The sequence below is a fragment of the Xenopus laevis genome, chromosome 6S (genome assembly GCF_017654675.1).
Source record: "Xenopus laevis strain J_2021 chromosome 6S, Xenopus_laevis_v10.1, whole genome shotgun sequence".
Classification (NCBI taxonomy): Eukaryota; Metazoa; Chordata; class Amphibia; order Anura; family Pipidae; genus Xenopus; species Xenopus laevis.
The window spans coordinates 103,193,919-103,221,900 of record NC_054382.1 but is presented as its reverse complement, the minus strand read 5'-3'; the positions used below and the strand labels follow the sequence as shown (position 1 = coordinate 103,221,900).

General features: G+C 37.0%; 1 protein-coding gene across 2 annotated transcripts in view; it reads right to left on the bottom strand.

Moving 5' to 3' along the window:
* Positions 1-27,282, bottom strand: part of nkain3.S (Sodium/potassium transporting ATPase interacting 3 S homeolog) — a 313,723-nt gene extending 286,441 nt beyond the window's left edge. The window contains exon 1 of one of the 2 annotated variants that reach the window (XM_041567191.1): positions 26,942-27,282. In XM_041567191.1, the coding sequence (XP_041423125.1) occupies positions 26,942-26,995 (54 nt within the window). In that variant the 5' untranslated portion in view covers positions 26,996-27,282. 2 annotated transcript variants of the gene reach the window in all.
* Between the last annotated feature and the right edge of the window lie 700 nt (positions 27,283-27,982).

The following is a 27,982-nucleotide window of genomic DNA, read 5'->3' as shown; positions in this document are numbered from 1 at the left end:
ATTTCATGTTTAAATGTTTTTAGTAAACTTAAAGGAACGGTTCAGTGTAAAAATAAAAACTGGGTAAATAGATAGGCTGTGCAAAATAAAAATGTTTCTAATATAGTTAGTTAGCCAAAAATGTAATGTATAAAGGCTGGAGTGACTGGATGTCTAACATAACATAGCAGAAGAACAGAACACTACTTCCGGCTTTTCAACTCTCTAACTCTGAGTTAGTCAGCAACTAATGTCCACATTGGACATAACTGTTCAGTGAGTTTGCAATTGATCCTCAGCATTCAGCTCAGATTCAAAAGCAACAGATATGACCCATGTGACCCCCCCCCCTCAAGCTCCAGATTGATTACTGCCTGGTAACCAATAAGTGGAAACCAAGAGAGCTGCAAATCAGTTGTATTCTGTTCTGTTAGACTTCCAATCACTCCAGCCTTTATACATTACATTTTTGGCTAACTAACTATATCAGAAACATTTTTTATTTTGCACAGCCTATCTATTTACCTAGTTTTTATTTTTACACTGAACTGTTCCTTTAAGGTGTGATTATCCAAATGATGGAAATACACCTTACTGGGAAAGTGCCAGGATCCAAGTGTTCTGGACAAGAACCTGTATACAGCATACTCTCTAAGCACTAGAACTAGAAGCTAAATTCTAAATGGGTCATTTACAGTAATAGGAGTAAGATTGCTGTATACTGTAGATATCATATACAGAGAAGCCTCGATTTTATATCTCCTGAATTCTTTATGTTCTTCCTCATTTTACATTGTTTTTTGGCGTCCTACCTATATATTAGGCATAATACAGTATCCTGATTTTAAATTAAAAAAAATGGTTTAAAGATCCAGAAATTGTTAAATCAATGTTTTTTTTCTGGATTTTTTCTGGTTCCCTGAAAAATGTAAAATGGGGGTTCTACTGTAGTAACCCCTAGCAAGTAGCATTTACTAGTCTGCTTTTAAGATGGCCATACACTGCAGATTTCAGCTGCTAATTCATTCCCTTCAAACAGAGGGGAATGTCCGAGTATGGGCCCTCTGCCTTTGAGGTAGATAAGTGGCCGAAATTCTGGCAGATATCTATTGGTTAGGCTTAAAAACCCCATCAGATAGGGACCACATTGGTATATCAATGCAGTCCTTTGCCAAAAGACCTGCATAGGCCCCCATTATTAGCCAAATCAGGAAAATATCAACCCATCCAGCAAACAGTAGATGCTTTTGGTTGCCAGACCAGTAGCAATAGTTGCATGTGCCATTGCTCCCAAAGTGTTTAATGGCTCAGCTATAGAATATTCACAGGTGGTAGGTGCAGGGAAAAAAATAGTCCCTCACCCTTTGCTCATCCCTATCAAATATGTGTATATATATATATATATATATATATATATATATATATATATATATATATATATATATATATATATATATATATATATATATAGTCCTCCATGAAGCCGGCACTCTCAATACATAGTTTCAAACGCCTGGGTGCAGTATCAACAGTTTCAATCTCTAAATGCAGAAATAAGATCCGCACTCACAGGACTTATGAAAATTATAGAAATATTATTGCAAGAGTCTTAGACTCTTGCAATAAATTTTCTATAATTTTCATAAGTCCTGTGAGTGCGGATCTTATTTCTGCATTTATATATATATATATATATATATATATATATATACTTACATATTCCTGTTGATTGGATGAGCGCATACCATTTCCAGCACCAGAAAGGGTGCAGAGAAAGCCACGTGGCTAGTGCGTCCATTTAAAATGAGGGGCTTTATGAAAATTGTATTCTCTCCAACGGTTTGGATAAAAACTGTATGTATTCACATTGCACATGAATATTAAAAACCCTGTATTCAACGAGGAAATGACTAAACGGTTATGAATATTGTTTTATAACACTCCCTACAGAAAAGGATAATGCAGTATGTAGAAGGAAATTGGTCACTAAACTCATTTTGAAATGAATTGCTGAATATTAAGAGGTGTTTTTTCCGCTGTACTACTAAAAAGGTGCATTTTTGTAATATGAAAATTTACATATGCAGGGCAGCTTTTTGCTTTCAATTTAATGTATGCATTTATCCTGATTGCTGTTCCATAAATAAGGATGAATCGGGATGAGCAAACTTTTTGCTTGGCACAGTTTTGTGGTAAAATACAACCCAACAGCACAAATATTTACACAAATTCATGCTAGAATTGTGCCACGTTTGCCAGTGAAAACAAAAATAAAAACAAAAAAATTTGGAAAAAACACAACATTATTAGAATTATTAGAATTTTTCCATGCATTTTGTTTTGTGGTTGGACAAATACAGAAAAAACACCCTTTAAGTCCAATCCATTTTTCAACGTTTAGCTAATCAGCACCTATAAATCTACAGAGCAGGGATTTATTCATTAAGCAACTACTCTATTCTACATGTATTGTATCTGCAGTATTTATTCCTTGTATTATCCATATCCATGTATACATTAACAGGTATGGAAACTGTTATCCAGAATGCTTGGGAACTGTAATTTTCTGGATAACTGATCTTTCCATAATTTGGATCTTCATAACTTAAAGGGATACTGTCATGGGAAAAGATGTTTTTTTTCAAAACGCATCAGTTAATAGTGCTGCTCCAGTAGAATTCTGCACTGAAATCCATTTTTCAAAAGAGCAAACAGATTTTATTAAATTCAATTTTGAAATCTTTCAAGTATAGGAAAATAGGCAAGCACTGCCGGACATCACTTCAAATGGGTAAAATTCAACTTTTATTTCAAAATCATTAAAACCAAACTGTCCTGACGCGTTTCGTATCTATGCGATACGTAGTCATAGGCCTATGACTACGTATCGTATAGATACGAAACGCGTCAGGACAGTTTTGTTTTAATGATTTTGAAATAAAAGTTGAATTTTACCCATTTGAAGTGATGTCCGGCAGTGCTTGCCTATTTTCCTATATTGAAAGTGCACACACCCCCTGCTACGGGTTCGGGGCGATGCACCCGGACCACTAAAGATTACGGGTGAGTGCTTTCCCATTTATAAATCAGCGACTTTTCAGTTGAATATTCGTTTAAGTGCCGGACCTGGGGTTCTTTACACCCAGGTCACGTCTGTTGCTGGGTGAGCAAGGTTTCCTTTTCTCATCCAACTAGATTATATTCATTTATTCATTCATATATGATCCACTGCGGGACTGTGCAGCTTTAAATTTTGTTGTATATTAATTTTGAAATCTGACATGGGGCTAGGCATATTGTCAGTTTCCCAGCTGCCCCCAGTCATGTGACTTGTGCTCTGATAAACTTCAATCACTCTTTACTGTTGTACTGCTGCAGATAGCAGCTCCCCAACACAAGATAACAGCTGCCTGGTAGATCTAAAAACAACACTCAATAGTAAATGCCAAGTCCCACCTAGACTGATTCAGTTAAGTAGAAGAAATAACAGCCTGCCAGAAAGTAGTTCCATCCTAAAGTGCAGAGACAAGTCACATGACTGGGGACAGCTGGGAAACTGACAATATGTCTAGCCCCATGTCAGATTTCAAAATTGAATATAAAAAAATCTGTTTGCTCTTTTGAGAATTGGATTTCAGTGCAGAATTCTGCCGGAGTAGCACTATTAACTGCTGTGTTTTGAATAAAACATGTTTTTCATGACAGTATCCCTTTAAGTCTACTTGAAAATCATGTAAACATTAAATAAACACAATAGGCTGGTATTGATTCCAATAAGAATTAATTATATCTTAGTTTGGATCAAGAACAAGTAATGTTTTATTATTACAGAGAAAAAGCAAACCATTTTTAAAAACCTGGAATATTTGGACAAAATGGCAGCTCTGTGAGATGGCTTTTTCATAACTCTGAGCTTTCTGGATAAAGGGTTTCCAGATAAAGGATCCCATACCTGTACATTAATAAAAGTCCTGCTTTCAGTCAGATGTGCACAGCAATTCTTCCTAACCTGCAGACAGAAGTGCAAACAGGGGGAGGAGATAATTATTCCTTGCAGTGTGGTTAAAGGGAACCTAAACAGAAACAAAAATCAATGGGTAACTACCAGGGGTGTGGGGGGCCAGGGGGGGTACGATTGCACCTGGGCCTGCACTCTCTTGGGGCCCACCAGAGCCACGACAATGGTTATTGCAGGTGGTTACGCCTTTGTAACATTTATTTTTGAAATTAGTATAAGAACTACGTCTCTTTTACCGCTCCCCTAAGTGACAAGACTCCCACCCAATCACATTTAGGCAAGTGCTTTGTGCAGGGCATTATGGGGTTTAAAACTTTTCCAGTCACAGCAGGACCTAAACTTGCAGAGGCATCTTATTTGTATATATAGTTTGATGTACACCACTGTGTGAGGGTGAGGGTCTACTATGTGTTTTTTTTTTTGTCTGCACTATTTGACCGAAGAACAATGTGGGAGTATATAGAATTTATGTGTTGGAGGGGAAATGATTTGTTTAGCCTTGGGAGTGCTGAGAGAGATGGTAATATAAAACAAACCTCCGGGGCCTGTCAGACACCTTCTTAGGCTGTTAAATATTTGTGCTTAATGCTGCATGATTAAAACTGTGTATTAGTTAATATTGGAATGGCTGTCTTTATAGATTATTTATATGTTTATATTGGTGCTAACTTGCTTAAAAAACATAAATGCATAAAGAGATAAATAAAAGGTTTATTGTCTCCTTAATAAATGGAACGATGAGTTAGCCCTTAGCTAGGTTTAAGAGTGGACATTTGTGTTCCATGGTAAAAATAATGACTCATTCGTTGCATATGCGGACCTTGATTTAATTAAAAAGGTAATATTTTATCATTTCTTTCTGGGGCAGTGCCTACATCCAAAATGTATTATACTATCTTATTTTCTCTCTATGTTTGTTTATGATGGTATTTAACATAGAGCTACCAGACCATTTTCATATCTCTATTTACTCTTATCTCTGGGTCACAAGTTGTTAGATGCAACATTTTGCCTTTACTTATACTGCTGACAAATGACACATGGATTTTCCGGATTTAAGTATTGGTACTAACTTGTCTTTAGCATTTTAGTACTTTTGCTGCCTACTGTTTGCAATGTAAACCATTAGTACCATTAAAAAAAGTTAATGTGGCCGGTGGGCCCTTTACACCAGTTTCTCTTATTGGCCCTTGGCTCCAGTTTCTCTCATGGGCCCACACTGCTCCAGTCCAAACCTGTTCTGATATGTCCAGTGCCATTAAGTACAATAGAGAGACAATCAGGGTCGACTGGGAAAAAAAACCCGGTGTTCCTGGCCCTCCTGGGCCTAGGGTTGCCACCTTTTCTGGAAAAAAAATACCGGCCTTTCTATTTATTTATCTTTTTTCCCTTTACCTCTATCGCCAGACTTGCCTTCGACCTCAGACCAGGTGAAGTGCAATAGAGTAGATAGGAGTTCCTCAGGTGCAAATTCGTGCCTAATTTCCACATTTCGCTGCCGGCGATTAAATTCGCAAAATTGCTGCAAAAATTCACCATTTTTTGGTGAATTAAAGGCATTCATTGACTTTATTTATATTTATAAATTGTCGCCAACGTAATACTTGTCGTCGGCGCCAAAAAATTCGCCCATCATTAATGATAGCAGATTTGGAGGATTGGTTAAAGCTTTATTTTTCAGTAATATTTTGGGGTATTAGCAGACACTGATACTTCATGTTACAGACTTATTTCCTATCCAGCAAAAACCTTTTAGAAGGCCTACTGGTATTTTATCCTAAATGTCACTATTTAGATAAAACCAATTCATCCATGATTCCTGAGTTTTCTTTCAATTGTGTTCCTGTCACTAAAACCTTAAGAAATTGCCCAGCTTATGGGGAACAAGCCTATTTGTTTGACACAATGATACATAACCAGCACATGCACTTGTATTGTCTGTATTTTCTAAATGCCAGTTACTTCCATCAAACACAGCTATAGTAGATACTTCACTTGGTTTCATAAATATTACATATAGTATTGCTTCACTGCATTCAGGAAATATAGGACAAAACTTCACATTTGTTATGCACAAAGGAATCAGTGTATGGGGGATGGAAACAAAGAGAACAGGGAGAAAAGGAAATCAATAAGGAGCAAATATCGAGACTGATATCTGAAGCAGAAGGTAAAGTAAAGGACACCAAGACCCAATAGTTACTAGTAAATAAACTAATTTTTGTTCCATTGTACATTATAGGAACAACGCATGTAGCCAATGTGGAAGCCAAAACAGAGAAAGTAGTCAAATTATGTTGCAGGAGTAAAATAATGGGCATCAAAATGCAGCAAAAATCAATTTCCTATAACTCTTTATTTTTAAGTGAAAACAATAATAAAATAAATCGGCATCATAATGAAAAATTCAAGTTAATTTACAATTTGTTTTTTTTTTTTTAAACATTGTTTTATTTTTTATGCAGGCATAAATACAGACACATGTCTTGTGTGTGAAATCAAGGAGAAGGGGATTAAATAATGACAGTATACAATTGAAATCATGAAAGTACACCGTATCTGAATAAAAAACACATAGTTCTATGTTTCTAGGAAATTCACATATGGTTGCAGAACATAGTAAAGTTTAAGAGATATGCATCTCTTACGTTCCAATTTTTGGGCATCCCTATAACACATGGTATGTATCTACTCAGTTTTTTAATTTCAGCTCATATCATTTCATGGGTGAGTAATATGTCTAGTGTAAAAGTTTCAAAAACATTTCCCATGGCATGGGAAGTGCTTTAATATTAGTGTGGAGTGCTCCCAGTATGTCTTCCATATCTAGTTCAGGAAAATGTTGTAGCCAATATCCGGCACCCCTATGATGTGTTACATAGTCAGTTAGTACTAGCATAGTTTTATAAAATTTGAAAATAGCTACGTTGATTTCCCTTACTTATTGAGGAGATTATCCAGAGGTTGCTTCAGTCTTTTTCAGACAGATTTTTGTAAATTTGTATCACATAGCTGTGCATTTACATGAAAGCAAACATTTTTGTTATTATAGTTGTGGGGAATTGTTCCCTTATTTCATGAAAAGACAAGGGTCTCTGTAATTGAGTATTGACTACAAGCTTTACTGTGGAGAGGGCTGCTACTACCCATCGCACAAAGGGTTGGTTGGCTTGGCCACTTTGAAATTCTTTATTATGTGTAAATGTAACTTGGAGCATGTGGTGTGAATTTAAATTATGTTTAAATAGGAGAATATGACAGATTTGCCATATAGACAGGATTAGGGGATTGTTTTGTATTCTAGGGGATAGTTCCTGCCTATGTATATGTAGTATAGTTATTTGATTCCAAGGTGCAGCAAAGCTTTCATCTTTGTTCTAATTCATATAACATCACATGATGAGAAATACAGCTAATCTAGCAGGATTCTCATTAGCTCTGCTAAAGTATACTACTTAATAACTGGAAAATTAAGAACTCCATGCGATGCCAGCTGTTGCAGTTTTTGCATGCTTATACATGGTGTTTTGCTGTTCCATATGAAGTTGCGGAACGGTTTTGTAATTTCTTTGACATCATTTTGTTCCAAAATGGTTTCGAAAAGGGTAAGGCTTGTAGGTGGTACAATAGTTTGGCAAATTTGAATAATGCTGCATCTAAAATTTAGGTTGTAGAGCTTATGATGATTATGGGGTATCCAATCTCCTAAATACATTTTATAGTCTTTAGCCCAAGTGATCTTATAGGATATACTCCACCTCGGTGGTTTACCGTTACTCCAAAATAGGGCAGCAGATTTCTCTAGATTAATGGTATATCAAGATATTTCGCCAAAGTGTTGAATTACCTCCAGTATAGCTGAAAGCGAGTGTTCATGTGGAGATGCATAAGAGGAGATTGTAATTTTTATCTCAGTGTGTCCAAATTTAATGCTTTCAAATAAAGATAAATCTTATAGTATTCTTAAGGTTGCCTAGACATTAACATTTTTTTTCACCCATTTTAGTGCGATCCAACGAATCCATCAAATTATTATGAGGTTAGCGGGAACCAAATAATTGTGCAGCTAACGATTTTGCATCTGATATCTGTTAGAAAATCGATCAGTCAGGTTAGAAAATTTTCATCGTTCACAGTGAAATTTATCCATTGTCCAATGGTTGATAACTAGACAATATCGCTTGAGATTGTCTTTTTAGTTAATGGACAAATTGGACATTTAAAAGATAATTTCAGGATAAGATTGGTGTTACGATAACTTAAAAATCTTTTAAAATCGTAACTTCTATGGACACCTTAAAGGAACAGTTCAGTATGAAAATAAAAACTGGGTAAATAGATAGGCTGTGCAAAATATAAAATGTTTCTAATATAATTAGTTAGGCAAAAATGTAATGTATAAAGGCTGGAGTGACTGGATGTGTGATATAATAGCCAGAACACTACTTCCTGCTTTTCTGCTCTATAACTCCGAGCTAGTCAGCGACTTGAAGGGGAGCCACATGGTACATATCTATTCAATGAGTTTGTAATTGATCCTCAGCATTCAGCTCAGATTTAAAAGCAACAGATATGACCCATGTGTCCCCCCCACAAGTCTCTGATTGGGTCTCTGAACCAGGGTAACCAGTCAGTGTAAACCAAGAGAGCTGAATAGCAGGAAGTAGTGTCCTGGCTATTATGTTACACACACAGTCACTCCAGCCATTATACATTATATTTTTGCCTAACTAACTATATTAGAAACATTTTTTATTTTGCACAGCCTATCTATATAGCCAGTTTTTATTTCTATACTGAACAATTCCTTTAAGTAGTGGGTCTACTGCTAAGTTCAATAGTAAGGGGGAAAGGGGACAGCCCTGACATGTGCCACGAACCATGGAAATTGGTTGTTATTTTTTACAATTAGTGTGTTTTGAGGCATTTTATATATTGTTTTTATATTTGGAGAATGTCTATCGCAATGTTTTACATTCCAGGACCCTAGACATGAGTGACCAGAGAACTTTGTTGAATGCCTTTTCGACATCTAAGCTTAGCAAAATGTTCCCTGAGCAAGTTATCTTTTTTAGGAAAGATTCACATCCCAGCGAGCGGGGATCTATATCTGCATGTGTGTGAGAAAAAAAGAGAATGTAGTGAAGTTCGAAGAGACTGTATAAACTACCTTTGTTTTGTTTAAACAACAGTAATCGCAATTTTCTTTTACAAGATTAATTTGATAATTGGCAAACACATTGAAAATTAAATGCCAGAATGAGATTTTATGGTGTTCAAGTTGTTTTTGTTCATTTATTTAAGCAATCAAGTTTTCAAGTTTTTTCTGAAAACTCAAAAATCGAAGATTAGAATCCTAATACAGCTGCCTCCCAGCGAGAATTTTGTCTGGCAGCTGAGAAAACCCTATCCTCTAGCATTGTCCCATGTTGCAGTAGAATTGACAAGCATAGCATCTATTTCATTAGGCAAGCAGGGCAGATTTTGGCACAAAAACTGCCCATATTATCAGTAGTGATATTCCATTATCAATATTGATATATATTTATTGCGTCAATGTTCGAGATGGAAGAGGTTTGATCTCTTCACTAAAAAGAAGGTTCTATCTAAGTTGTTTTGAGTGTTTCTTACAATGTGTGTAGGTTTAAAAAGAAAACAAAGAAAATCAGAGACTAGTGGATACTCCGAAGCAGAACAGACAGAGAGATAATGTTTCTTTTCCCAAACTGTTTGTTTCTGGCCTGGATCTCTGCACTGATACCTTCTGGGATTTGATGGAAGAATGTCATGCCAAAGTGTAAATGTTATAGATTAGTAAATGCATTAATAGGTTTTTCATTCGCTGGCGGCCTTTCTCCAACGGAGGCTCCTGAGGATTACTCCTGCCACATAACAAGGGCAAGGAACACTAAGCAAAAAGGGAGAATTAGTCACACTCGCATTAGAAGGATTGCTCTGTGTTGTTATTATTACTTACAAAGAATCCAGTTATCCCTAAAAAGTCTGGAGAACAGCAGGCAGAGCAAAATGATAATGCAGCCAGTTCCCTGATTTGCAAATGTACTGGGAACTCTGAACAAATTCAGACATGCCCAGCGTCAGCAGGGACCAGACTGGGGCACCTACAAAACCACTTTCCTTCAGAGATAGTTTAGTACAGACTATAGTGTCAGCTGACACAATCAAACCTTTTCTTACATAATTTTGGTTTCACTTAAAACTACAGTTGAATATGAGAGTACTGCAGGCATTGAATAAAAAAACACATCTGCATTTGCTCTGAATCTGTACTCTGAAGCTGCTATATTTTATGTCTTTGTTGACACATTATTGACTTCAAGAGAAATCATGTTGCTGTTTTAGTTCAATCCTTGTGGAAAATACTACAGGAACAGTAAACAATCTATCAGGCAGTGCCCTCTGATATTTATAAATATACAAAATTGAAAGTGCTCTGTGAATACTGCAATCAATGCCTACATACATTACAGACTTTTTTATGGAAATAGACGAAAGAAAGACCCATTAAGAAGGATAAAGTTTCCTTTGAAAGGCACACTAACCCCTTTGCATATTTTTCCTTTGATTTTTGCAATGAATGGATTTGGAGAAGAATATCTGATTTTGTGCAAATGTTGTCTCAAATCTGCAGAGGTATGTGTAAGGCTGCTTGCAGTTTCTGCCTTGCCTGTGAAAGTCATTATTCTGTTTCTTCATGGCCAGTACTGATGGAAAAAATGATAGCAGGCAGCATCCATAATTAATTAAGACCAAACAATCTCCATGAATCTTTAGGCTACAAATCATGTACCTTATGGTACAAGAGCTCAATAATTGTATATTTGTGCCCCAAGAATGCCATTAAAGGGCATGTAAAGTCTAAAATAGAATAAGGCTAGAAATGCTGTATTTTGTATACTAAATATAATCATGAACTTACTGCACCACAAGCCTAATCAAACAAATAATTTATGCTTTCAAAGTTGGCTACAGGGGGTCACCATCTTGTAACTTTGTTAAACATCTTTGCAAGACTAAGACTGTGCACATGCTCAATGTGGTCTGGGCTGCTTAGGGATCGTCATAAACAAAGCTGCTTGAGTTCTGCATGGCTGGGAAGTAAGGCGGGGGCTCCCCCTGCTGTTCATAAGTATGATTGTTTCCCTGCTCAGCAGTTAGGGACCATCTGACAATTCCTATCCACAGCAGTAAATGAAGGGAGAATTTCACTGCACACAGTCAGGGTTCTTATAAAAATGGTACACATTTTTTTAATTAAAGTATATTGGAGATAGGTTTCTTTTTTATTACAGAAATTAAAATTGGGATTTTATTTTTTTGCCTTTACATGCCCTTTAAAGGCCCTTCTATAATTATTGTCTGTATTTAGTGATGGGCAAATCTGGGGCCGAAAAATTTGTGAATTTCCTGTGAAATTTGCAAAACGTTGAAAAATTAGCAAAACAGCGCCGGTGTCTCGTTTTTGACGCAGACATCCGTTTTTCACTCCGGCGTCTGTTTTTTGGATGCTGACGCACATTCGCCGGCGAAAATCAGCCAGCTTCCAAAAAAACAGACGCCGGGAATTCGCAGTGAATTTGCGCCTGGCGAATACATTCACCCATCACTATCTGTATGTCCTTTCCTTGCGCCCAGCAGCCCGGTGCATTCTCTGGCATAATATTTGTGGATATTGGCTCAGGTAAATATCTGGTTGAACAGAAGCAAAGATAACAGCTGGCAAATAAAATTTACTTATGGATCCACTGTGCATTGTGCTGCAATGTTTAAATCTTTGCTTGAAACATAGATCAAATGGGAGAAACCTCTGCCCGCTTTTTCTCCTTTATCTATCTAAAGGTGAACTTTTAGGAAGTTATCTTTAAGACTGATTACTTAGCAGCTCTGATACTTTCTGCACATTGCTAGGATTTCTGTGCACCAGTTCATATATGTACTTAGTTTTACAGGGATAGGGTTGCCAGATCATGTAAAATAAACACATAATTTGATTTAGGCACATTACCATAAGGCAATATCCTTGTGTTAATTCAGCAGTTATACTTTGCCTGTCAGGAAATGTTCATATCTGTTTCATTATATAGACTGAAAATTATATTAAGAAAAGGAAAAAAGCTTGTACCAGCCATTAATGTTATTCATGTTTTGCCTCTATAAAACTGCTCGTTTATAAAAGGGCTCATTAATGTCTTCATATATGCTTTTCTCATCAGGTTAGAGATGCACAGATTTGGACTTGTGCCTGCACTCACATAGCTGGATTCTAATATAGAAGGATGTATTCAGCCAGTGAGAAAGACCTTTTCATATATGTATGCTGTTTATCCCTCACAGTATTCTTGTGCGCAGAGAGAAAGGCAAGGAGGGGGTAATGATAGTTGAGATGCTTAAAAGTCAGCAATACATCAGGGAATAAGAGGAAATAAATAAAAGGCATAAAGCAGATAAGAGGATGATGTGTACTGCAGAACTTGGAAAGCAAAGACACCACTCTGCAGTAACAGAATCTCTCCATTCGCCTTAATATTAGAGAAATACTGATATTGCTTTATTTATGCATCTAACAAGCACATTACTATTAGCATTTTACTTGATAAACCCTTTATCACTTTCATTATTCATTTTCTAACATTAGAGCAGCCAGGCAAGGCTTTTTTTGTAGTTTACCTGTATTTAAAAGAAAACTATAGCTGAACTAAAGAAGTAGGCTAGAAATGTTGTAAGTAGAAAGGCGAAAAAAAGGACTGCACATGCTCACCGCTCTCCCCTCAAGTCAGGTGCTCCGTCCAACAGTGTCCCCACTGTAAACACGACAAAAACTCGAAAGGCAGACGGCACTTCTGAAAATAGGGTTTATTGGAATTCCTGCTGAGAAAAAAACCTAACGCGTTTCGGGAGTTATCCCTTAGTCATAGGTTATAGTATAGGTATATAGTATAGGTACCTATGACTAAGGGATAACTCCCGAAACGCGTTAGGTTTTTTTCTCAGCAGGAATTCCAATAAACCCTATTTTCAGAAGTGCCGTCTGCCTTTTGAGTTTTTGTCTAGAAATGTTGTAAATTATGATTTTGGCTTCTGTACCAGCCCAATGCAACTACAGCCCTTTAGCAGGGAAGATCTGTGTCTCCACAGATGCCCCAGTAGCTCCCCATCTTCTTTTCTGATTCACATGCTCTGTGCTATTGCCAGTTACTGAACTTAGGAACAGACTCACAATATACTGTATATAGAGAGAAATGTCACAATATAACACTGATTAGTACTTACTATAGATAATTACTAGATGGCACAGAAGCCAGTGAAATTAGCATCAGAATTTAATAATCAGCCCTGTAGCATCAACTTATATTACAGACAAACTTAATTTTCTGCTTGTACATTTGCAACAACCCCTTAGCTTAGCTTCTCAACAACTGCTCAGAGCATGTATGTGTCCCAGACACTTTCCAGACACTTTCCAAGATGGTGACCCCCAGTGACATGTTTGCAGTCCTGGATCATTGCTGCTATTGAGATGCTATACTATAAAATCTAGATTTTTAGTGGAAAAAAACCCTCAATTTTTTCTAGATTTATTATACCCTGAGGATGTAAAAGTTTGAATCCGAAAAGCCGAAATCTCAGACCTGCCAAGGTTGTATATAGGTCAATGGTAGAGGTCCCTATCCTATTTGGAAGTTGCTGTGGTCTGCTCTGGAATTAGCCCAAAAATCCGACTATTTCTGGCTTTTCAGGCAAAAATCTTTAAAATTCTGACTTTTCAGGGAAAAAAAGCCTGAAAAAATTGTATGATTCGGGAAAAAACTCAGATAAAATCGTATGATTCGGGGTTTAGCTCGATTTTATTGAGTTTTTCCCTGATCTGATTAATTTGAGCTTTTTTAATAATAAATAAGGTCAAATAAAATATCAGAAAAATTCGGATTTTGTTAAATAACTCCCAAAGAGTCATTGTAAAGACTGATTTAAGAAACAAGATGTGAATAAGCCAGTTCAAAAGTCAGTTTATAGTGACATCACTGAGTATGGTCCCTAAAATGCCGTTTAGAAGGGGGGGGGTATTTGAATTAAAGAACAGCTAAAGGAAAAATGTTGACATCTCTTGAACCAAGTAGCCATAACTGAGCAAAAACACTTACATTTACTCCGACTGTTTCCATATGTCTTTCTAAATATGTAATTAGACTGTAACCTCTGCAGGCAGTCATCTCCTTCCTGTGTGTGGCTAATTTATTGCACATTGTTTTAACTCACTGACCTCTAACAGTAATGTAACCTAAGTGAAATGTCTAGACTTAACAGTGATCCTCCTATATAAAGCTATAATAGTATATTATAAATTAGCCGGCACTCACATTACAAAAAAAAAATCAAAGTGCCTGGGTGCATTCATAAAATATAGAATAATCGAACAACAATGTCCGCACTCTCAGGTTTTAAAAAGTGAAAAAGTTATTTATTAAAAAGAACTGACGTTTCAGTAGCACTGTAGCCTTTATCTTTTTAATAAATAACTTTTTCACTTTTTAAGACTTGAGAGTGTGAACATTGTTGCTCGATTATATATATATATATATATAATACACAAAAGCCATGAATATCTTGTAAATTATATCCTTATAAACGGTGAGTTCTGATGTCATCAGTTATAAACGGTGAGTTCTGATGTCATTTCTGTCACATGACTCACTGAAACTTGTGTATTATAATAAATAAAGTACCCCTCCTGTTGCAAAATATGAGGATATTAGAAGTTACCTTGGAGTTCCATGACCTGTATAAAAACACTCAGCCTTCGGCCTCGTACTTTTATATGGACATGAAACTCCTTGGTAACTTATAATATCCTTATATTTTTAAAAGAGGGGGTACTTTATTCACTCTATTATATATATTTCCTTGTAAAGGGTCCCCAAGTGCCTTTGGATAAGGCACTTGGATAAGATGCTATCACAATAAAAGAGCATACATTCTTATATAAATATATATATATATTGAGGGCCCATGATAGAGAAGAGGGGTACCAAACTGGAAATCTCTCATACTGGGCTCCTGGTTTTAGGCAAATACATTTCTAAAAGTCTCAGAACAACACAACCCCTTTACAGAAATGATATGCCTTAGCAAGTGTATTTCCATTTTATTTGGCTATACCGATGGCCAGATGCTCATCTCCAGATGAATGAATAAGCATTTTTGTTCCTGTTCTGTTAATGTGCGCATTGACAATATCCACCTTTGGAAAACACAGTAAATAATCATATTGCATGCAGCTAAATGGCTTCTCAGTAAATGACGGACTTGGGTAGGTTTGCCTCACACAAATATCCGGATGGCTGCCGACTGTCACTAAAATGAATTGCTCACTTTGAGGCAAGCTCCTCTGGAACATAAAAATATAATTGATCTCGTGTACTGCATCATTTCCAAGCTCACGTTTCCTGTAAACCAACAGAAGTAGTAGATTTCATGCTTTTACGTCCTGCACTGTTACCACGTGCATATATGATTTTTTTTCCAATTGCAGCATTTTGAATGCTTTTTGTGATTTGAAGATTGGATATTTACAGAGCTCTCTGGCAGGAAAATAGTAAAAATACAATTGCATCATAAAATGAGCTAAATTTGCTGCGTAATCCTCCCTGCTTCATGTCACTTGCCATTAGCCGGAGTTTGCCCACTGTATTTCAGTTTCCTAAATGTTGCAGAATAGATGTTTGCAGAACACATTGTTAATATATGTACTGGAATAAATACATGCATTGGAAGTAAGAAGAAGGTAAATATATCTCGAATACTGTCATATCTGCATGACAACAGATGGATTCTGAAAGCAGATGGACAGAGCGGCAAACTGTTAGGAACCCAGTCGTTTTTAATTAGTGTTGGGTGGCTTTGGACTTTCTTTTGGCTGGATAATTATATAAAGGCATGCTCAGCATAGCTTGTTGATAATTAGTGTTATGTTGCCCTGTGGTTATTTTTACACTGACTCTTTCAGTGTATTTTATAAAGAATATATTTTTTAATTTAACAGCACACTCAATGTGGCACTCTCAAACGGCCGTTGAGTTTATTTGGCGCATAATCTATTGGCACAGTGCTGGCTTGGCGAGGAAAAATAAAACTTTGATAGAAGTTAACTATTGAAGGGGGTGAGAAGTCGAAGCCCGGATCCCAATCTCAATCCTCAATCTTTTAAAAATTGCCTCGAACAATGGGGCAAAATCAACCCTCAACAGTATGTAAAGCATACAAAATATTAAGCTGTTTAATATATTTATGCATATTTCTAACATAAAATATTCACATTGCACTTATCAAATTTAAAACATCACATACATTAAAGTTTCAAATAATCAGTAAAATCCGAGAGATTTGCTCAAGGGTCTTGAGTTCCAAACTCCAACTCCAAAAATGAGACCAAACTTTACTGCTGCATTCATTGTTGTAACACATCCTTTTCCAGTTTATTTAATCAGGTCTAACTGGTAGGGCTTCAGCCTATGTTGTGCATTTGTCAGGGCCCTCAGATGGAGATAATGGAATTGTAAATGAAAAGACAGAATTCTAAGAGGGTTATTTATCAAAGGTCCAATTTTGAATTCATGTGAATTTTTTTTCTCTAATAAATTCGCATATACTCACAACTCCAATGGGAGGTTATTTAAGAAAGAAATTGAATGTCTAATATATGATAGAATTGGTACGATCCGAAAATTTGATTCGTATTCGATTCATGTTCAATTTGAGTTTTCCCTCTGAAAAAAACTCGAATGTCAGGAAGGCTATTAACATCTTTAAATGGCTCAACGGAACTCTGCCATTGACTTCTACATGAACTTGGCAGGTTTTAGGTGGTGAATATTCGAATAAGGACTTTTTCCATGGGCAAGGTGTGCTGAATCATCACATTCGAATTTACATTTGAATAGGGGGATTAAAATTTGAATGTATGAATTTTTAAACCAATAAAAATTTGTAAATTCAAATTTACTATTCAACCCTTAATAAAATCTGCCCCTAAGTGTAGGCACGGCAATAAGGAAAGGGAGTAACCAGGGGTCTGAGACCATTTAGCCATGCTGTGGTTCCAGCTATCTTTCAGGATATGTCATTTTATAGGGTTCATTCATGCTTGTGGTTTTATTGTTCCCAGAACAAAAAACACTATATGACAGGGTCATAAACGTTTATAAGGAGAGTTCAAGCTTGAACAGCAACAGCGCTAATCTGAGCAGCCAAACTTGCTTCAATTATATCGGTTGTAGATTACTAATTAACAGCAGAATAGCTTGCACATTCTACCTTACTGCTTTGTGCTCCAAAACAGTTTATTGCCAACAGATTAGCAACAATAGTGCAAGCTAGAATGCTATATTTATTCTGCAGAATGCTTTACCATACCTGAGTAAACAGCTCTAGACACTGGGGCTCATTTATCAACACTGGGCAAATTTGCCCGTGGGCAGTTACCTATAGCAACCAATCAGTGCTTAGCTTTTTGAAGCCAGCTGTAAGTAGAACAAAGAATTCAGCAATCTGATTGGTTGCCATGGGTTACTGCCCATGGGCAAATTTGCCCAGTGTTGATAAATGACCCCCACTGTCTCTGTTTGTTTAGGATAGAAGCTACCATATAAGCTTGGTGTGACATCAATTCCTGCCTTAGTCTCTCCCTGCTCACTTACAGCTCTGGGCTCAGATTACAGCAGGAATGGGAGGAGGGAGGGGGAGAGGAGCAAACTGAGTATGCTCAAGCCCTAGCCCTGGAGGTTTATGCTGAAAACAGAAAGTCTGATACAGAAGCCCATGTGTACACAATAGAAGGAAAGAAATGCTGGTTTTATTTTGACAGAAGACTCAGAGCAGCATTACTTTGAGGGTTAACTGGTGTATTTATATAGACCTTTCTGATAAAGCTTACTTAATTTTAGCCTTTCCTTCTCCTTTAACGGAAGAATGATATTTGTGAGATTCCTGGAGCAGGTACATTTTTTCTTTAATTAATAACACCAAAGGAGCATCAGTTTCAGAAAACAAGTAAATTGTCTAGCAGGGACCAACATTGATATGGTGGAATGTATGAATTAGCTACCCCTGAATATGGTTCAACCAGGGGCCTACAAAAACCCTCAGATAACATTCCTATCCTCCAATTCTTCCCCTCTTTACTCAGAACACTCCTAGAATCTTATTTTTACATACTCTTTCATCTATCCATGCCTTTCTGATTGTTCTTACACAGTAATTATCGTCTAACTTTATTTATAAGTGCTACAAGGATGCACAGCTCTGTACAATCTTACAATGTACAAAAGTATACACAGGAAGGACATGTATTAGAATAAACAGAATACATAAATAAGTATAAAGCACCATATGGTATGAGATACAGTAGAAGGAGATCCCTGACTCATAGAGCTTACAGTCTAAGAAATGGGGAATGGCCATGGCATAGGTTAAATTCTTTGTAAAGTACGAGTACTCAATGATACCTTGGCCCATTGGGAGTTTTCTTGGTATCCTGGTGGGCCAGTCTGACACTGACTACATGATAACAGATAATATTGCCATAGTCAAAACCTACTGTTAGGTCCATAAATATCTGGACAGAGACAACATTTTTTCTAATTTTGGTTCTGTACATTACCATAATGAATTTTAAATGAAACAACTCAGATTGCATAAACATGTGAGGAACTAAAGCCTTTTTTTTTTTTTAACACAATCACTTCATTTCAGGGGCTCAAAAGTAATTGGACAAATTAAAAAACTGAAAATAAATGTTCTTTTCTAATACTTGGTTGAAAACCCTTTGCTGGCAATGACAGCCTGAAGCCTTGAACTCATGGACATCACCAGATTTTTGGTTTCCTCTTTTTAATGCTCTGCCAGGCCTTTACTGCAGCTGCTTTCAGATGCTGTTTGTTTGTGGGCTTTTTTTGACCCAAGTTCAGTCTTCAACAAGTAAAATGCATGCTCAATTGGGTTCAGATAAGGTGACGGACTTGGCCATTCAAGAATATTCCACATTGCTTTAATGAACTCCTGGGTTGCTTTGGATGTATGTTTTGGGTCATTATGAAATGCCTCCCAATCAATTTGACTGCATTTAGCTGGATTTGAGCAGACAACATGTCTCTGAACACCTCAGAATTCATTCGGCTGCTTCTGTCCTGTGTCACATCATGGATAAACACTAGTGTCCCAGTGCCACTGGCAGCCATGCACGCCCAAGCCTTCACACTGCCTCTGCCATGTTTTATAGAGATGTGGTATGCTTTGGATCATGAGCTGTTCCGCGCTTCTCCATGCTTTTTTCTTACCATCATTCTGGTAGAGGTTGGTCTTGGTTTCATCTGTCCAAAGAATGTTTTTCCAGACCTGTGCTGGCTTTTTTAGATGTTTTTTAGCAAAGTCCAATCTAGCCTTTCTATTCTTGATGCTTATGAGTGGCTTGTACCTTGCAGTGCATCCTCTGTATTTACTTTCCCACGGTCTTCTCTTTATGGTAGACTTGGATATCAATATGCCTACCTCCTGGAGGGTGTTGTTCACTTGTTTGGCTGTTGTGAAGGGGTTTCTCTTCACCATGGAAATTATTCTGTGATCATCCACCACTGTTGTCTTCCATGGACATCCAGGTCTTTTTGCGTTGCTGAGTTCACCAACACTTTCTTTCTTTCTCAGGATGTACCAAACTGTAGATTTTGCCACTCCTAATATTGTAGCAATTTCTTGGATGGGTTTGTTTTTCTGTTTTTTGCAGCTAAAGGATGGTTTGTTTCACCTGCATGGAGAGCTCCTTTGACCACATGTTGTCTGTGCACAGCAAAATCTTTCACATACAAGTATCCACCTCAAATCAACTCCGGGGCTTTTATCTGTTTCATTGATAATGACGTAACAAAGGAATTGCCCACATCTGCCCATGAAATAGCCTTTGAGTCAATTGTCCAATTATTTTTGAGCCCCTGAAAGTGATTGTGTTAAAAAAGGCTTTAGTTCATCACATTTTTATGCAATCTTTTTGTTCAACCCACTGATTTGAATGTCTGCAGTTCAACTGAATCTGAATTGTTTTATTAAAAAAAACAATATGGTAATGTACAGAAACAAAGTTAGAAAAAAGAAAGTTGTCTCTGTCCAAATATTTATGGACCTAACTGTATATAATATAATCCAGGAAAATTAAAACAGCAAATGCTGTTAAATATTTTAGGCCCTTTAATGTAGAGATTGGACAAAAAGTTAAAGTAACAAAACAAAGTCCTGCATACGTCTCATCTGACGTTACTCATTATAGGATTTCTTTTGACAGCTTATAAAACGATTAGTCAAAGAACGGTTCTTTGCTGGTATCATTAGAGTATTTGAGCTCCAGTCAAGTCCAGCCACATTTATTGAGTACAGATGTAGGGGCTTTGCACAAAGCTGTTCCTGTTCTCCCTTTTCTTTATCAACAGAGAGAAGATGCATTGTGCTTTTGCAACTATGTCATTAATTAACTAATTGCTCGGAGGTGTAATTACCATTTCTGGTTATACAGACATTACTTCTACCATGGCAATAACCCTGATTGATATTTAGAAATATAATTATTGAGAAAAGAAATATAGTTTGCAACCAATATGATTGTACTGCTAACTTACTGTTTAATAAATGGAAAACAAATGGAAATACACCCTGTGAATAAATATGGTATACATTTCCTTTAAAGGAGAAGGAAAGCTGCTGAGGCAGTTTATTGCTAATATATTGCCACAATAGTGCAAGTTATAACACTATATTTATTCTTTAGAATGCTATACCTAAATAAACAGCTCTAGAAACACTCTCTGTTTGGTTAGGGTAGCAGCTGCCATATTAGCGTGGTGTGACATCACTTCCTGCCTGAGTCTCTCCCTGCTCACTCATAGCTCTGGGCTCAGATTACAGCAGGGAGGGGAGAAGGGAGCAGGAAAAGGGAGAGGGAGAGAGGAGCAAACTGAGCATGCTCAAGCCCAAGCCCTGTAGGTTTATTTCTTATTGCTTATACTTCATGTTATATTTGCATTCATAAATCCACCTTTAGTAATACAGGTATGGAATCTGTTATCCGGAAACTTGTTATCCAGAAAGTTTCAAATTACGGAAAGGCCATTTCCCAATGACTCCATTTTAATTAAATAATTCCAATTTTTAGAAATGATTTCCTTTTTCTCTGTAAAAATAAAACAGTACCTTCTACTTGATCCAAATGACGACATAATTAATCCTAAATGGAGGCAAAATAATCCTACTGGGTTTAATTAAAATTTTAAGGTATAGAGATCAAAAACACAGAAAGATCTCTTATCTGGAAAAGTTCAGGTCCCTATCATTCTGGATAACAAGTCCCTTACCTGTACTGTAACTCACTCTTTGATCACTGCCTGTTTTATTAACTGTGGTTTTCAATGCCTGAAACCAGTGAAAGAGAAAATAAATCATGTGCAATAGTCGTAAAAAATAGCAAGTCTGATTTACCAAAGAACATTTTATTGCCATAACCCAAATGACCTTAAGTAGCAGGAAATAAATCTATTTACTTTCGGAAATATCCCAAAATATGATGGCCTTGCATTATATTTGGAGCCGTATATCAGAGTTATGGGCTGATGAATCCATCATTCTGATCCCTTGGAAGGGAGTATGGACACATCTCCAAGATTTAATAACACTGCTTTAAAAGAATCACCAGGAAATCTTACCATTCAGTAACTCCTTATTTAACCGGAAGCTGCAATACTTGTAATTAAATATAGAGCATTACGATGGTTTGTTTTGTGCTCAACCAAATGTTATACAGTAACTTACTTTTATAACTGCACAGAGAATAGAATCTAAGATTTAAACCATGGGCTACCTAGAGATTTAAGACTTTGTGATGGTGCTGGATAAGTTAAAAATGTTATTATTCTACACAAGCCAAGTGGAATAATAGCAAATCAGCATGTTTCAAAGCCTAGAACAATGCTGCCTGCTCTAAAGTAAAGGCATGGGATCCATTTTCCGGAAACCTTTTATCCAGAAAGATCAGAATTACAGAATGGCAATCTCCTATAGACTATACCAAACAAGGGAAAGTTGTGCTCACTAATAATTTTTAAAACCATTAGGCGGGAGTGCTATGACCACAAAATACATATAGACAAATACAAGATTCCTCTGCACTCAACCCATTATCAATATATTTAAGACAGAGACATTTTGTGCATACTGCTACTGAAAAATGCCTTACCCTTTACACAAAACAGGGATTGTTTGTCCATACACTGCAATGGCCAGTCCTACACTTAAATTGTATCTGATTCATTAAGAATTGTATTGCTTCATTATACATACATGATCTCCTATAGACACCATTTTATCCAAACAATCCAAAATGTTAAAAATGATGTTCTTCTCTGTAATAATTAAACAGTACCTTGTACTTATTCCAAACTAAAATATAATGAATCCTTATTGGAAGTAAAACCATCCAATGGGTTTATTTAATTTTTACATGATATTCTAGTAGATTTAAAGGGGACCCGTCACCCCAAAAAAATATTCCAAATCCTATTTTATAATGTTAGTCAGGCAACATGAACTTTACTTTCATACATAGTATACATAGTAACATAGTAAGTAAGGTTGAGAAAAGACACAAGTCCATCAAGTTCAACCTTTTATTTATTTATTTTTTTAATCTGCAAAACTGCCAGTTAATCCAGAGGAAGGCAAAAAAAAAACATCTGAAGCCTCTCCAATTTGCCTCAGAGGGGAAAAAATCCTTCCTGACTCCAAAATGGCAATCGGACTAGTCCCTGGATCAACTTGTACTATGAGCTATCTCCCATAACCCTGTATTCCCTCACTTGCTAAAAAGCCATCCAACCCCTTCTTAAAGCTATCTAATGTATCAGCCTGTACAACTGATTCAGGGAGAGAATTCCACATCTTCACAGCTCTCACTGTAAAAAACCCCTTCAAATATTTAGGCGGAACCTCTTTTCTTCTTATCGGAATGGGTGACCTTGTGTCAGCTGGAAAGACCTACTGGTAAATAAAGCATTAGAGAGATTATTATATGATCCCCTTATATATTTATACATAGTTATCATATTTACCCTTAAGTGCCTCTTCTCCACCGTGAACATCCACAATTTGGCCAGTCTTCCTCATAGCTAAGATTTTCCATACCTTTTACCAGCTTAGTTGCCCTTCTCTGTACCCTCTCTAATATAATAATGTCCTGTTTGAGTGATGGAGACCAAAACTGTACGGCATATTCTAGATGGGGCCTTACCAGTGCTCTATACAATGGAACTTGTCAAACTTACTGGCCTATAATTGCCAGGCTGAGATCATAATCCCTTTTTAAATATTGGAATAACATCAGCTTTTTCTCCAATCCAAAGGCACCATACCAGATGACAGTGAATCTGAGAAAATCAGAAATAGGGGCTGGTCTAAAACTGAACTAAGCTCTCTTAGAACCCGGGGGTGTATGCCATCAGGCCCTCAAACCTTGTTTACATAAATTTTTATTAAAGCTTTATGAATCATATCCTGAGTCAGCCACAGACTAGATTGAGCTAAGCCATTGGTGCAGTTATAAAGTGAGCCTGGGAACGCAGACTCCTCTATTGTATACAATGAAGAAAAGAACTGATGTAGCACATTTGCCTTTTTTGTATCTGTTACAACCATACTGGTACCATTATTTAATGGAGCAACACTCTCAACCTGCATCTTTTTACAATTAATATATTTAAAAAACTTTTAGGGTTAGTTTTCACCTCTACCGCAATTAACTCTTTATTTCCTTTCTTTGCCTTCCGGATTGCCGATTTACAACATTTATTACAGTGTTTATATTCATTAAAGCATCTGTCCCAACAGATTTGTAGTTTTTAAATGCCTTTCTCTTCTTTCCTATTAACTTCTTTACTTCTGTATTAAGCCACATAGGATAATTCTTTGAGCTTCCACATTTACTCCTTAAGGCATAGAGGAGGGGTAGGCAATATTTGATTGATTTTTAAATGAGTTTACAACAGCTACAAATGCTTTAATAAAAAAAAAGAATTTGGATTTCATGTTTAATTTGAAAAGGACTTTTATTATACAGCTTTTTATGTCTGGGTGACAGGTCCACTTTAAGGTATGAATATTTGAATTAGGGAAAGATTCATTATCCAGAAAATCCCAGGTCCCAAGCATTCTGGATAACAAGTCCCATACCTGTATTTTATATGTTAGCTGCTTTAAGCCTCAAAGATCCATAAAAAGGTCTGTATATAACATAGCTAGCAACCTATAGGACTGCATTATTGATTTGCATGCTTTCTAGACTATTAGAACATAGTGATGTCAGGTGCAAACCCAAGTAATGTCAGCACTGTGGCCCAGAAAATTGGAATCCAAAATAGCGTTTATACCGGTAACAACTGTTGGATTCGATTATTGGGCTGCAACACTGACTGCTCTTTAGCATATGATAAATGATGCCAATGTCATTCCAATTAACCTTTGCAACAAGTCAGTAAATGAGGCCAACTTAAGTTTTTTATAGAATTATTGGAAATGAGAAGTTATCCCAGGATTAAAGCTGTGACAGCGGCAGCCCTTGTCTAGACAAAAAGACAAGCAACTCTTTTGGGCACAATTAACACATTGAGGACAGCTTTGCTTTCCAGTGCACTCACGTGTGACTGCAAATCAATCTACAGCAGGTTAGAAGGTGAATAGGCTCAATTACAAAGTGAAATATCATTCCAGTTTCGAGATGTATTCTAGGGGCCCCAGGTGGAACATAACTTCACTGCAAGTATCTCACTGGTCAAAAAATATATGTGTCATTCCCAATAAAATAGTATCTTATCTTCTTCAAGGTATATCACCAGTAAAATAAAATAATTTGCTACAAAGCTCCCAAAAATAAGTAATAAGGGCAGTCTGTTACCATACAGTTTTGGTCTCCAGTGCTCAAACAGGACATTATTGTATTAGAGAGGGTACAGAGAAGGGCAACTAAGCTGGTAAAAGGTATGGGAAATCTTAGCTATGAGGAAAGACTGGCCAAATTGGGGATGTTCACCCTGGAGAAGAGGCGGTTACAGTGAGAGATGTGAAGATGTGGAATTCTCTCCCTGAATCAGTTGTACAGGCTGAAACATTAGATAGCTTTAAGAAGGGGTTGGATGGTGTTTAGCAAGTGAGGGAATACAGGGGTATGGAAGATAGCTCATAGTACAAGTTGATCCAGGGACTAGTCCCATTGCCATTTTGGAGTCAGGAAGGAATTCTTTCCCCCTCTGAGGCAATTGGAGAGGCTTCGAATGGGATTTTTTGCCTTCCTCTAGATCAACTAGCAGTTAGGCAGGTTAAAATAGAATTAAAACGTTGAACTTGATGGGCGTGTGTCTTTTTTCAACCTAACTTACTTACTATGTTACTATGTTTCTTTGGGGTGCTTCATAAAAATTAAATTTCCTACATCAATCTTGTATGGTATTTATATAGTATAGTAGAAATAGCATTTGGTCAACACAAGTCTGCCACTGACGTTCTTTAACAGCATTGTTACATATTAAAGTGTTTGCCTACTTTGCCTTTGACTTCTATCCAGTCTGTGTCTTCAGTGCAAGTAAAAAATAATTTTGTTTAGCTGAGCAAAATACAGGGAGGGGAAGGATTAATAGAGTGAAAAAAGTTTGGCAATCGCTGCATTCAGTGTCAGTTTCACCAGACAGCAATGTTAAGGTTTACTGCAACAGAGCAGTGTAACACATCTGCACATACATGTAATCACTATAAATGATTAGGAGCACAATCAGCACCACTTAATATGTGAGTGGCAGAATCATATCCCCTTTGTTGAATGGATGCAAATGAGCTCATTGATCATGACTTGGATGCAATCTGAGAAGCAGCTCCTTCCCATGCAGCTGTAACCAGCACAAAATAAAACACACATTTCTATAAGCACAACACACCATAGGTACATTATAGCAAGTGCATTAGAATCATCAATGGCACATGGCAGGTGCAGGGAATACATATGCAGGTACAAGTATGGGATCTGCTATCCGGGAACCCGTTATCCAGAAAGCTCAGAATTAAAGAAAGGTTGTTTGCCATAGACTCCATTATAATCAAATAATCAAATTTTTTAAAAATGATTTCCTTTTTCTGTGTAATAATAAAACAGTAGCTTGTACTTGATCCCAATTAAGATATAATTAATCCTTAATGGAAGCAAACCAACCTATTGGGTTTATTTAATGTTTACATGATTTTCTAGTAGACTTAAGGCACAGGAAAGATCCATTATCTGGAATACCCCAGGTCCTGAACATTCTGGATAACAGGTCCCATACCTGTACCACTTTCACAGCCGTACAAATCATCTGTGACCAACAAAGCAAATACAATCATGTCTCACCGCATCTTATTTGTAGACTAGGTTAAAGCAGTTACTAAAGAGAACAGTGATCAGTGCATGATTTTATTGTTATAGCGCCTAGCAGTCTCCCCAAGGTCTAAGCCATATTCTGACACCTGAGGTCACTTTCAGAATCATTAGATGATCTCTTCCATAATGAAACACATGGCATTCCAGTCAGGCAGGTCTTGTCTCGCTCAGCAGTGGGGACAGTTTTAAAACACATCACAGGGCAACAATAAAGACTGGAAAAATTTCATGAATGGTGAAGGTGATTCAGGATGCACATTGAGAGGCATTTTCAGCACCACCAGACATGTATCATTAATGTATCATTATAGTAACAGCTATTTTATGCTCCCCTATGCACATATTTTTGAGATTTAAACAATTCCATGCACTGTACTTTATACAAGCATTTTTTTCCAGGGTTACGGCTAAGACATATATTTAAATGAACTCACCATCTGTAAAGTGCAGATGAAAACCAAAGTGCAGCGCCCTGTACAACATCCCATGTTGCAAGTATAAGCACACAGTCCCTTGCAGAGCCAACAGAGGAACGGAACACAAGTGCTGCTGGACAGCTCCTGATGCACGGCACCACTTTCTTGGAGCTCTTGCTCAGATTCAGCACTTGCCAAACAAGAAGAAAGGTTCCAGGGTCGCTGTCCAGTGCCTTCAGCACTTACCTAGCAAAGTATCAATCCCATCAACACATCCCAATGTGCCAGTGATTCCAAACAGCTTCCACGATCACAAACACAGACCAAATGCAAAGAAAAGATAACTAGAATTCAGACCACCCTTCCTTTTCCCAATTGACTTTTGACTGCTGTCTAAGCCGGATGAAGGCTTTTTACTGCCATCTAGTGGACATAATCATGGCAAGATCGCAGAGTTTCCCCGTGGCTCAGTTTCCATAGGGCTGTCATTCTATAATACAGTACTAGAATGTAACATACAGGATAAGCTTGTAGGGAGGAGGAATGAAAAACTACTAAGAAAATAACTGATTTAGCACATTTGCCTTTTCTGTATCTGCTACAACCACACTGGTACCATTATTTAATGGAGCAACACTCTCAACCTGCATCTTTTTACTATTAATATATTTGAAAAAAATTTTTAGGGTTGTTTTCACCTCCACCGCAATTAACTCTTCATTTCCTTTCATTGCCTTCCGGATTGCTGATTTACAACTTTTATTACAGTGTTTATATTCATTAAATGCAGCTTCTGTCCCAACAGATTTGTAGTTTTTATCCAATAGGCTACTGAACCAGCAAACAGCTGGGGTCACAATCCAAAATCAGGCATGCCAGAAGCTTATAGCCTACAAACACTGGTACCAACCAGCAATAATGCACAATTCACTGGCAATGAGCCAGCTACCATACATAAAAACCAGTGGTGGACCAGACAGTTATTATGTATTCCAACATAGATGTGCAAGGCCATTGTCACACTAGCAGGCCAAGATGCCCGTCAGATGCAGTGTATGC